Source organism: Dasypus novemcinctus, chromosome 17, assembly GCF_030445035.2.
Source record: "Dasypus novemcinctus isolate mDasNov1 chromosome 17, mDasNov1.1.hap2, whole genome shotgun sequence".
NCBI lineage: Eukaryota > Metazoa > Chordata > Mammalia > Cingulata > Dasypodidae > Dasypus > Dasypus novemcinctus.
The window spans coordinates 43,550,867-43,562,872 of NC_080689.1; the positions used below are offsets into that span (position 1 = coordinate 43,550,867).

The 12,006-nt window shown below is 46.9% G+C and overlaps 1 protein-coding gene across 6 annotated transcripts in view; it reads left to right on the forward strand.

Moving 5' to 3' along the window:
* SPTBN1 (spectrin beta, non-erythrocytic 1) overlaps nt 1-12,006 on the forward strand; it is a 209,084-nt gene that overhangs the window by 127,813 nt on the left and 69,265 nt on the right. For all 6 annotated transcript variants that reach the window (XR_011646105.1, XR_011646106.1, XM_058278571.2 and 3 more), the window contains one exon: nt 7,934-8,085. Coding sequence is in view for 4 of the 6 variants with exons in the window: in XM_058278571.2 (XP_058134554.1) it covers nt 7,934-8,085 (152 nt within the window). In the remaining 2 variants the exon portion in view is untranslated. The remainder of the gene's footprint in view (nt 1-7,933; nt 8,086-12,006) is intronic.

A 12,006-nucleotide genomic window follows, 5' to 3' on the forward strand; every position in this document is an offset into this window, starting at 1 on the left:
GCCATTTTTAGGCAGTTACAATGGAAATTATCTGAATTTTTTTTTTTTAAGATTTATTTTTTATTTCTCCCCCCTCCCCGCTGTCTACACTCTGTGTCCATTCACTGTGTGTTCTTCTGTGTCCACTTGCATTCTTGTCAGTGGCACTGGGAATCTGTGTCTCTTTTTGTTGCATCATCTTGCTACATCACCTCCCCGAGTGTGTGGCGCCACTCCTGGGTGGGCTGCAGTTTTTTTGCATGGGGCAGCTCTCCTTACGGGGTACACTCCCACGTGGGGGACACCCCTGCCTGGCACGGCACTCCTTGTGCACATCAGCACTGCTCATGGGCCAGCTCACCACACAGGTCAGGAGGCCCGGCACTCTATCAATTGAGCCACATCCACTTCTTGATATTTAATTGGGTTCCGCTTCTCTTTTGGGCATTTACTTTTCCCACCTGGTTTTGTCATTTTATGCTACTGTGAATTCACCCTGGTTCTCACCTTAACTCTTAAGTGTAAAAGTCAGTGGTGTTATTCTGTCCCTTTGTTTTCAGAATTATCTCTTGATGTAACTTGAGCCTTTTCCACACTCTTGGCTCTTTTGTGGGTTACAAGAGGCTCATCCTTGAAGGTGGTGATGGGAGGCAGAATCTGTGGCATTGGGCCTGCTTTCATTACTGTAGGTCTCTCAAAGTTTCCACTGAAATGTCTGAATTCCCACATTTGCAAAACTGGGTCTGTGCTGCTCAGAAGAAAGGTCTTCTAAGCTGCAAGCAGGCACTGCTGAGCCGATGTGAACCGTAGGCATAAGGTTAGATAGAATTTTTATAGTTGGTTTTATAGTGTGCATATCAGACTGTGTATTAACAGACAAGTGCACATGCACTTAGAACAGATGTTTATATGTGTTTTGCCCATGAAACTGGTTAAACTGTTGGGGAAAATACTTGAGCTCGAGTTCTATTTATACACTAAACCAGGAAACATGAATTAAGGGCCCCCAGACTAATCCATCACAGGGAGGCCTTCAGTCAAAAGATTAGTTTCCTTCCTCTTGCTACCTCAAGATAACAGTTTGATTCTCCTCTCTATTATCAATACAGCCAGTTGCCAGTTTCCGGTTTCCTGCTCTGTGTATTTTGTATATTGCTCATGGGAAATGGTTTATTTATTTTTTCAAGCTAGGGCACATATGGGACTCCACCCTACCATATTCTTTTGTTTTAAATTAGAATTCTATTTAAAGATAGAATAGAACTCAAGAAGTCCGCTTTCATGGAGAAATTGTTAAAACTTGGTACAAATTAAATATTGTGACCGTCGGCCTGTTTGGGTCCTGACCAAACAGGCACGTGGTAGCAGTTGCCCAAAGCAAAACAAAACAAAAACAAAAAATGTCAGACTTTTAGATTGGCTTTGGACCCCTTTTAATCCGAAAGAGTACCACAAAATTACATTTTTCCCATTTATCAGACTTTGAGGAACAGTTGCAAGAGACAATTCTGTTGTGAAAGAATTTTAGTGTTATACGGTGATAACGTTCCACCACCTCGGGCCTGACTGTGTGGTTTGGAATTTCTTTCTCGGCATTATTCAGCACAACCACCACCAGCAGCAGGAGGATTTATTGAGAGCCTATTTGTTTGGCAAGGAAAGGTCAGAAAAGAGAAAATGCCTTTTCAGTTAGGAGAATAGTGTACGCAAAGTGGGGGAAATGAAGGTAGAGGTGAGAGTTGCCAACCTGATAAATAAGAAGGCCTGTTGGGTTTGAGCACAGGGATGGCAGTTGGGGGAGTTCCCAGAGGAAGCTGGTACCTTAAGAGAGGATGCTTGGGAACCCCGAGTTCCAGGCTCAGAGATTTGGGGGTGAGTGGAGGCCATTGAAGGTTTTCGTGCAGTGGGTGACTTTGAGAACCCGCTGTTTGGGGAAGATGATTTATGAAAAGGATGTCCAAGGTGGATGTGAAGAGAGGCAGAAAGCAGGGGTACTTTGGTATTTGTTTGAGAGAGGGACCTAGAACCATTGTAATTATGGTGAGATTTGTCTTCCAAACACAAACAAATGCATTGTCTACATCATTCCTTTGGCAGCTGATCCTGCGCTTGTTTGTAATCTCTTTTATTTTATTTTTGAACTTTTCCAACTGGACTTCTGGTTCATTAAGGTCAGAGACCTTGTCTTAGACATAGAGTTCTATGTACAGTATGTAGTTTATGAATACTGGTGCTTATTAATATTCTCAGTCTTAGTTTAGTCCTTACTCAGCCACACAATTTAAACACCCAGGGTGGGGATATATATTTCACGGGATGATTGCTTCATTATCTCCTGATTTCCCCTCAGTGTCCACCCTCCCTCCTCCTTTCTTGTTGCCAGCCCAAATCTGTGCCTAATTTAGCAAATAGTCTGTATGAGGCAAAAATTGCAAATGATTGCCAGCTCTTAGGGTAGAGTACAGCTGAAGAAGGACCTGATAGAAAATATTCTTAGGTTACTCCTGCAGGTTCAGACTGCTTGAAAAGCAGGAAGATTTGCTGTCTTAAGGCAGTGCCTGCGGGGAATGAACAGGGTCATTTGACAGCTCCTGTTCCTGTGTTTCCCTTTTCCTCTATCCAGGGATGTGCCATGCCTCCGGCCTTCTGTCATCCCTGGCCCCGGTCCCTGTCCATAGCCGGAACAGTGGCGTACCATGAATGTGCCTGTGTCTAACCCTTGGTGCAGGTGGTATCGCAGAAAGAACCATGCAGCCATTTCTGTAACATAATGCTCTTTTATTCCTCAAAACTATTTTGATACCCTGTATCTTGACTTATGCTAAGACAGTGTTCCAGTTATAGCACATTCTTTAGCATATATAAATACTGAAGCATTACAGCTTTCCAATATTGATAATAGCCATTCATTAAAAAGAAAAGCAGTAGATTATGTGCTTCTCATACCCTTTTTCTAAGGAACCTTATGAAAATTACAAGTTATTCATCAAAAAATCAAATAACACAAGACAGCACTTGGGAGGGAGGTATAGCTTTGCAACATAACCGAACCTCACTGAGCCTTGGGCTTTCCTGGCGATAACTGCTGTCGCTCCTTACCTCCCTGATGGAGTTGCTTGGTGGATCCAGTGAGCTAGCGAGGGTTGCTGGTTCTCTTTGTCCTTTCTTACATGGTTCCCCATTCCCCACTTCCTCTCTCTCTGAACTGCTAGAGCCACTGCTACCTCAAGTCCTGTGTTGTGTGGATAGGTGTGTGGCATCTAAGCCTCTACGAGGTTGAGGTGTCCTCAGGTTCCCTCCGAGGACCACAGTACCACATTGTGACAGGCATTGACAAAAGAGGGGGCTGTGCTCAAACATGAAGGCCTTTCGTGGAGGACTGAGGGGTCCTATTCTCTGAGCTCCAAAGGTAGAGCATCCCCGTGCACCCCCACCCCCAACTGGATTCCCTCAGTGATGGTGAGGTAATGGTTGATTTTAAATCTTGTATCATTACGTGTTTTTCTTTAATGTTGCACTAAAGGCAATATTAAGAACCCAGCTTTGCAGCCAACCTGCCAGAGTTTCTAGCTCCACCTTAGGGGTGGTTGTAAGGATTGGAAAGCCCTTAAGTCATTGTCTAGGACATAATAAGTGCTCAGGAAAAGCAATTGCTGTTTTAATAAGAAGGAAAGAACAAGCCCTCTCTTTCTCACTATTAAACAACCTGCACCGCACACACATGCACACAGTTCCCCCCTTTCTGAGATTTCTAAATAACTTGCCCATGTGTCATAGAAGGGATTTTTTGCTTTTGAAAAAAAGTTGATTTAGATGACTTCTAAAGGCCAGTTCAGCCTTGGATTCATGATTTCATGATTCCTGGAATCATGCTGGAAATTCCATCCTGAGTTGAATTGGTGAGAATCCTTTGCTGGGGACAGGGAGAGAGAATTATTTAATGAGCAATTATGACAAGCCAGACACTGCACTTTATTTCGTCTCATTTAATACTGGGGTAGCCTCTAGGTGAGTCCCAGTAAACAAATAAAATGTGTGTGGGAAGCCGGGGGAGGACAAACACAGGGAGCGGGGCAGTCCTGGGTGGTACCAACTACTGAGTTTTGGGCCGGGCTGGATGGGAAGCAGCCCAAGAACGCGTCAAGCTGCGCTCCTGCAAGCTCTCAAGAGGCAGCGCACATGTGGAGTGGCTTGATAACAGCAACATGAGGCCGTGAAACGGCAGAAGAATGGAAATGGCGTGGGGACAGAAATGCCCACAGGCGCACGGATGCAGCCGGGCCTGCCTTGCACGCGCCTGTGGAGTGGGTGGGCCTGAAGGCAGAGGGCGTCTCCCCGTGTTGAGCCAGCACGCCATGGTGATCAGAAAGACCAGGGAATGAAGGCGCTCGGGCGTCCCTGTCCGAGGAGTGCCGTCCGAGACCCTGGATTGGTTTAAGCCCAGAGGGTCTAAACCGGGGTTTTCAACCTTGGCATTATTAGCACTTGGGGACAGGTACTTCTTTGTTGTGGCATGTCCTGTGCACTGTAGGATGTTCAGCAGCAGCCCTGGCCTCTACCTGCTAGGTCCCAGTAGTGCCTCACCCTCGGTCACCACAATTGAAACTGTCTCCAGATGGTTCCAAGTGTACCCGGGGGGGGGGGGGTCTCCCTCCCCTCCTCCCCACTTGTTGAGGACCACTGGTCTAAATAACCAGATCCGTGTGGAGCTTTCAGGACTCCTCGCCACCTTCCCGCGGTTGCCTCATTCCTGTAGAACTGGAAGCCTGCCACTTCCCCCTGCCACACCCATCACTCCTCACGCAGCACGGGCCCCGTGGCCACAGCTTGAGCCTGGACACATGCCTCTGGACTGTCTCCCATTGTCTGCTCCTCAGACGCCTGGCCTGATGGCCCAGGCCTCGCTGGGTTGGGAGTGCAGGTGTGATGTCATTGTGCCTTCCCAGGAAGGGTGGAACAAAGGACGGGAGTCCCCACGGACGTGCAGCCCCATCCTCACCAAGGCCGTGGGTAGATTTTTTCCCTCCTTCCGGCTTCGGAAGTGTTTGTTGTTCACCAGGAGCTCCATTGTAAGAGGACACGCAAGCTGCCTTCGTATCTCTCTCGAGCCGTTTCCTGCCCTTTGGGTGCTGTGGGGGCACTGCCTGTGGTCTGGTCCCTGGTCGGGCTTTCCAGGCCTTTTCGGGTAGGACTGGGTGAGCCTGAGGAACTTGGACCTACTTGATTTTTCTAGCACTCTTAGTCTGTGTGGGGCCTCACAAATGTTTTGGGGGCTTACTGCTGCTCCTTAAGCTGTGAGGAGAGGAGGAGAGGGAGCAGGAGAAAAGACAAAGCAAGCTTTCATTCCTTTTTTTAAATTTTTAACTAATCCTCTTCCCCTTCTTTTTTCTCCCCTTCTTCCTTGAGTTTCCTGAAGACCTCAGGAGCCCGGGAGAGCCCTCTTGGCAGAGATCCTCAGTCTGTTTCATTTTACCCAGTTCTGTCTCCTCCCACGGTGACTTTGCCTCTCCATGGGGAGAAGCATTGGGATCAGGACAGGGTGCCTTGGGAATGCACCTGCTGTCTTTGAAGCATGTCCTAGGAACCTCCTCATAAAGGAACCTGTTCACTCCATACTCAGAACCTGAGAGAAGCCCGGGGTGTTTCTTTAACGTGAGAATCACCTGAAGGGGGAGTGACAGTTGGCTGAGGGAATGCATTTAGTTCTTGTGTATTTAGAAATACCTTAATCCAAGCAGGTTTTCATTTTGATCTTGTTCCCTTGGTAGACTGGGTGTGTGGTAGTGTCTTGAACCCCAAACCCTTTATTACCAACTTAGGATACCGATCATCAAGGACTTTATTAAAGACAGTTTCTAACTCCAGTGTAGCACATAAAGGATATTACAGTTTGAAAAAAAATTAGTTGATCCCAAATATGGTTGAGTCAAAAAGCTATGGACACTTTTTTTTTTTTGAGGTACCGGGGTGGGGGATTGGACCTTTAACCTCATATGTGGGAAGCTGGCGCTCAACCACTGAGCCACAATGACTCCCTGATTTGGTTTTTCGGTTTGTTTGCTTGTTGGTTTTTAGGAGGCACTGGGAACTGAACCCAGGACCTCCCATGTAGGAAGCAGATGCTCAGCCACTTGAGCCCATCCGCTCCCCTACAGCCACTTTAACACATCCATCTGTAAAACGTACCTAGGAAAAGCTTGATTATCTGTGTACACTGCTCCAGACCTGTCCTTTCAAAACAGCCAACCTTAGGCCAAAATCTGTAGCCACCTGCATGTCTGTAGTAAAGTTACCATCCGTCACGATGATTGTGCCTTTAATAATGCATGTGACCTTTTCTGCATGGCCTGTTATGATGTTAGTAGGGCAACTCCCTTTTCAGTCTGCACTCTGCCCCTCGCTGCCTTTTTCTCATTCCCCAACCTTGCCCCGCTTTAAAAAAATTGAGGTAAAATTCCATAACATAAAAGTAGCCATTTACAGTAAACAATTCATTGGCTCGCAGTGTTTTCACAATGTTGAGCACCCACCACGTCTCTTTTGGGATTGGCCCCTCGTTCCTTCTGGAAGGACTCTTCCTTCAGGGAAGGTAGGGATTTCCTGCTGGATGCAGCAGGTAACATCAGTTACCCCTGCTGCCCCACCTGCCAGGTTGGTGGCAGAAAAGGATCACCCAGTGCTATCTCCCTCCCCTTGGCGGGGTTGTTGGAGGCTTCAGCAGAGCCCTCTGATGCTCTCACCTCCAGGCTGCTGGGCTGCTTACTGTCCCCTGGCCATGCTGGGACACCAGTATCTCCAGGCCACCATCGGCAGAGGTGATTTTCTAGTTTTCATATGGTAGCTCTGAAATACAGCTCTGAAAGACCCCCATCTGTTGTGTAGGTTCATGGTAAACATTTTTCTGGGTTTGGGTTTGTACCGGAAGGTGTGACCAGGTCTTAGATTTTTGGGTGCAAAATTGTGCTGATGGATCTTAGAAGCAGGGGTGATGACTGAGGGTAGCTTTAGAGAACAGAATTAGGATGTATGAGTGGGGGTAGCTGTGTCTGTGGATCTCTGTTGAAGGTCTGCAGCAGCCTACACATGGAACATTCTGCAGAGGCCGGGAGATTGGAAACCTGTTTGTATGGGATGTGCAGGGCCAGTTCTCAACAGATGTGTCTAGAGTTGTATCTTTTGAATTGGACAGAATGTGATTGCTGAGGTTTGAAAAACTTAATACTATTTCCTGAATGACTAATGTGGCAATTACCACATTTTAGACCATAAACCCGCAGTAACCTTTTCAAAGAATGGTGGAAGATAGGACATAATAACAGTTGTCCGTTCGTTTATAGAAGAGGATACTGAATTCCAGTGTCTCTGCAAAGTTTTTGGCAAAATCTGGGCCTAGGCTCCTGTTCTCCTGATGTCCAGCCAGATCACTTTACACCCTACCATGTTGCCTGCCATTTCTCAGTTCACAGTGTATGCACCTGAGCAGGTGCAAGGGTCATTGGAGATCAAGGTCATGAGTAAATTTATCCTTTCAGGTGTTGGGTAATGCCTAATCCTTTGTGCATGAGAGATGCTGTCTCTTGCAGTCTCCTAAGCTTTCTACCCCACATCCTTTCGTAATCTGTATGCTTCTCCCAGCCTCATGTTATGGAAGAATAATAGCAGTTATATATACTCTAGAAAATTGTCCAATCAAATATAATCCAGTTGGATAGGACAGCATAGGACTGTGTAGTGATCTGCATCCCACTGCTGCTTTAGCAGAGATGAACAGAAACGAAAAGGATCGAAAGAGTATTTGTTATATAAGTTCCTATATTCTCAAGGAGATGACTGTGGTCGAGAAGGTCTAAGTAGAGGTTTCATTAGCATTCAGTTTTGCTGGATGAACCTTGGCCGAGGTCTTGTGACCTCTGGGTCGTGGCTGGTGGTAAAGCGAGCTTTCCTCTGTTTGCAGATGAGCGTGAAGCTGTGCAGAAGAAGACCTTCACCAAGTGGGTCAATTCCCACCTTGCCCGTGTGTCCTGCCGAATCACAGACCTGTACACTGACCTCCGTGACGGACGGATGCTCATCAAGCTGCTGGAGGTCCTCTCTGGAGAGAGACTGGTAAGTCGGATTGCTCTGAGGTGTCTTGCACTTGTAGGAGGGAAAACCATTTTGGAAAATCAAGTGTGGACTCATCTGTTGAACTCTGCAATTAATGATTGATGTTTTCAAGAAATAAAATCTTGATGAGTGTGATGAGTGAGATGAGTGCTTTGGGGAAAGCTCCAAGGTAACTTCCAGAGTCTGTGAGGGATGATGCTCCTGCACTGTGACCAAGTGGCCTCGTTCTGGTAGTTTGTGAGGTACTGCCTTGGGTCAGAAAGATGTCAGCCTATGTTTCCTGTCAGACAGGGCACGTTGCTGGAAATGGCCAGGCTTGAGCGCTGGCTCCAAGGTGAGCCAGTATCCCATGAGATCATGGAATTGTTTCTAAATTTGAGTTGCATTGATTCGCTGGAAAATCTGAGCTGCCATTTTAAAGTGGCAAGAATTGAATTCAGTTGTCTCAGCCGTGTTTTGATTTCTCCCTTGCATGCTTTTTTTATTCTTGGGGGTTGAGGGAGAGGCTGGTGTTTTCTCATCTCCTTGGGAACAGAGTTTCTGATGAGTTCACCGTGCATTTTAGGGTAGGGAAGTTGTCGGCTCCTAGTGAAAATTTTATACCAATTTTGTTTAGTGGAGCTGCTGCGGCTATCTCTGATGTGACTCTGGTTTATGCACCTTAAGCCAAAGAAGCTTAAACTAGTCACTGGAACTGACCCAACAGGTTTTGTCTTGCTTTGGTTTGAAAACGGATGCTATAGTCCATCAGAGCACATGGAGTTACATAGTTGGTGGCACCCAGGTCTAGAGAGCCCCACATCTGTAGTGACATCACCAGGAAAATATGACGGTGCTGGTTGGTGGGGCTGCCAGGAAGCCTTGTTTTTAACTTGATCTCCACCCTGTATTTGACAGCTGCAGGGGGGTCTTTATGCAGATTGACCCACACACCTGCAGGGGACAAGCAAGGGGCTGAGGTTATACCATGTTCTATCAGCTCACAGGGAATCGCTTCTTCCAGCCTGGATAAAAACGAGAGTCGGGATTTTCTCTCTCCTGGGCCTTCTGACCATGAACTAAAGGGAAAGAGTGAAACTGAGTCTCATCCCAGGTGAACTTCATCTACACTCTGTCCCTTGACTGTGGGTCTTGGTTCTTCAATTTCTATGAGAGTTTGTGGGTCAGACCTGACAAACAACTAATTAAAAGTGCCTCCTGCTCAAAACCCTGATGGCTGCTGTGAAGGCGGGCCCACGCATGGAGGGTAAGAGGCTGGTCTGGTCATTTATTGCATTTTAGGGTTTTCTGAAAACGAACCTTCTTTGAGAGCCTAGGGTAGAATTATTGTGATGTGCAGCTTTAAATATTTTTTTGTAGCCAAACATATTTTCCTACCTCTTTACCTTTTTTTTTCCCCCTGTCCCCACCTCTTAAATATTTTTTTATAGCCAAACATATTTTCCTACCTCTCTACCTTTTTTTTTCCCCCCTGTCCCCACCTCTTAACCTGGTATGATTGTTTATTGATTTTTTTTTTTGGTACGATGTTTTGAAAGTAGCTCAAAAATCATTAAAGGTCACATGGATAGGAATTAGTTTAAACCTTTATTTTTTTTTTTCAGTGGGGTCCAATTTTTCTAGGCTTTCGGGAGTAAATTATCTATCTTTTAAAGGCCTACTATTCTTGTATACCAAAGAGACTGTCCTTGATAATGTCCACATAATAAATAGAATCAGGTCCGGTGGCCCTTTATTCTGAACACTTTAACAAAAACATTAGTGGGGAGAAAAACACAACCAACAAATCATAATTCTTAAGTGTGCATGGACACTTCCCACTGCCCTCTTATTTACTATTAGCGGTAAATTTTTTTTGCGGTGACCCAAAGACCTTGGAGGGTAGAGATGGGAGAAAGTAGAGTGGCCGCCATCTCCAACCTTTTAGGCAGTCAGTGCCAGAAATTTTGTTTAGCAATGACAGAGCACTTTGTAAAATCCTGAGGACCTTAACTTCTTTTATTATCCGTTCCTCACAGCCAACCCTGATTATAGGTTGGGCAGTCTGGTTAATCTTCTTATTCCAAAAATAAGGATACAGTGTATAGAGTGAGCCAAAGTTCTTGTTCATTTGGACTGGAGATTTTCTGCCTCTTCAGCCCTGTGGTTTATGCGACTTGTGGAACTTTCTGGAAGTGACACAGACCACACTGCCTTTGGCTACCAAAGCTGCCAGGGCCTTAAGTGAGAGACCCTCCCTGCAGGAGAGCTCCCACACCCCAAATGGAACCTTGTATTTCAGATTCCAAAACTTAGCGAGGTGGTTAGAGCTTCCAGGCCTGGGCAGGTTAATGTCCACAGCTACACGTGTGTCATCAGATAACAGTCAGCACTGGGCTTTCCACACCAGTGATCCAGAACCCTGGGCAACGTAAACATTCGCATGCCATCTGGAGCCGTGTCTCAGTTGGCATTTTAGCCCCAGCACTTACCACCAGCCTGGCAGTAGATAGCAGATAAATGTTTGAGGAACTGGATTATAGCAAATTTACTTTATCAGTAGATTCTTAGAGCCAGCTCATCCCTGTCATTTTACAGAGGAGGAAATTATGTGGTAATTCTGTGGGTTTTTTTGTATGTTTTTTTCCCTGAGTAAAGTTGAAAGAAATGTTACTTCAGTCGTCCAGACAATTCCACGCCAAGCCTACCCTGGAGTTCGAGTCAATAAAATTTGAACTGAATTTGTGCAGGTTTTAGGTAGACATTTGCACTATCAAGGAGCTTGATAATGATCTACTGGAGATCATCAGAAGGCAGCGATCCCTGTCTTCGGTCCGTCTTGGACAGGGTCTGTGTCTAAAAGTGTCCCTCTCTCCACCTCAGGCGTGTCCAGCCGACAGAACGAGAAGGCGGTGGGTGGGCCAGGAAGCTGCTGCCAGTTGGCATTGGGCTGATGAGAAAGACCGCCACTCCTTTCCAATACCTTATTCTGAAATCACTTTGGACTGTAACTCTTCATAAAAGGTCTTACTTTTAAAATTCCCTACTGAATAGACCTCCTCTTCCCTTTCCATCAGATCAGCAGGTGGAAGTGTGTGCACAGAACTTGCATGGCTCGCTTTCTGATTGGATGTAGACTGCAGGCCCAGCGTAGAAGGTGACTCGGGGCGACAGTTGTCAGCGCAGCGGGGAGTGGAGCCTGGCACAGCACCATCGGGCCTGGGCTTCGGTGGCGGAGCCGAGCAGCCTCTCCCCTCATGGCCTCAGCAGCGAAGTTAGGATTCTCAACGAAATAGAGGAGAGTCTCTGCCTTGTTCCTGCCGGACAGAGCTCCAGCCTGTGACCCAGAGAGGACGAGAGTTTCTAAACACCTCTGTCCTCCCTCCCAAGCTCCAGCCATTACTAGTCACAGGCGACACTGGTGTGGAGCGTGTTGCTACACGGTGTGTCGTGGGAACACAGGCTCAGGCACAACAGAAACCTTCAGCAAATGACCCCTTTATTACTTACGCAGCTCAGGGTCCGAAAGAGAAGGGGAAGAGATCCTACGGTGGCCGCTCTCCCTGGGAGGCCAAGCTGCTCCGGTCGGGATCATAGATGGCAGCTCTGCACACCCCACTTGACGTCAGAGATGAGAGGCGAATCTGTGCGTTGGAGGGTGGTGGTATCCACCCTGGGGAACAGGGTCCCCGCCACTGAGAACTGCTGCCTTGATAAGCATCTGAGGCTGTGTGTTCCCAGTTTCCCAGGTTTAAGGTCTCGCCGGGCCTTTTCATTAGACCTAACATCTCCCTCAGGTTGTTGAAGGGAAACAGACCGAAATGTTTTCTCACAGTGGAAGAGGAGGCAGGGGCCGGTGGGGACCGGAAGATGGCAGCTGAGCATGTGTCCGTGGCTTCCCCAGCACCTGGCTTTTACTTACCTGTTATTTCTTGGGATTCT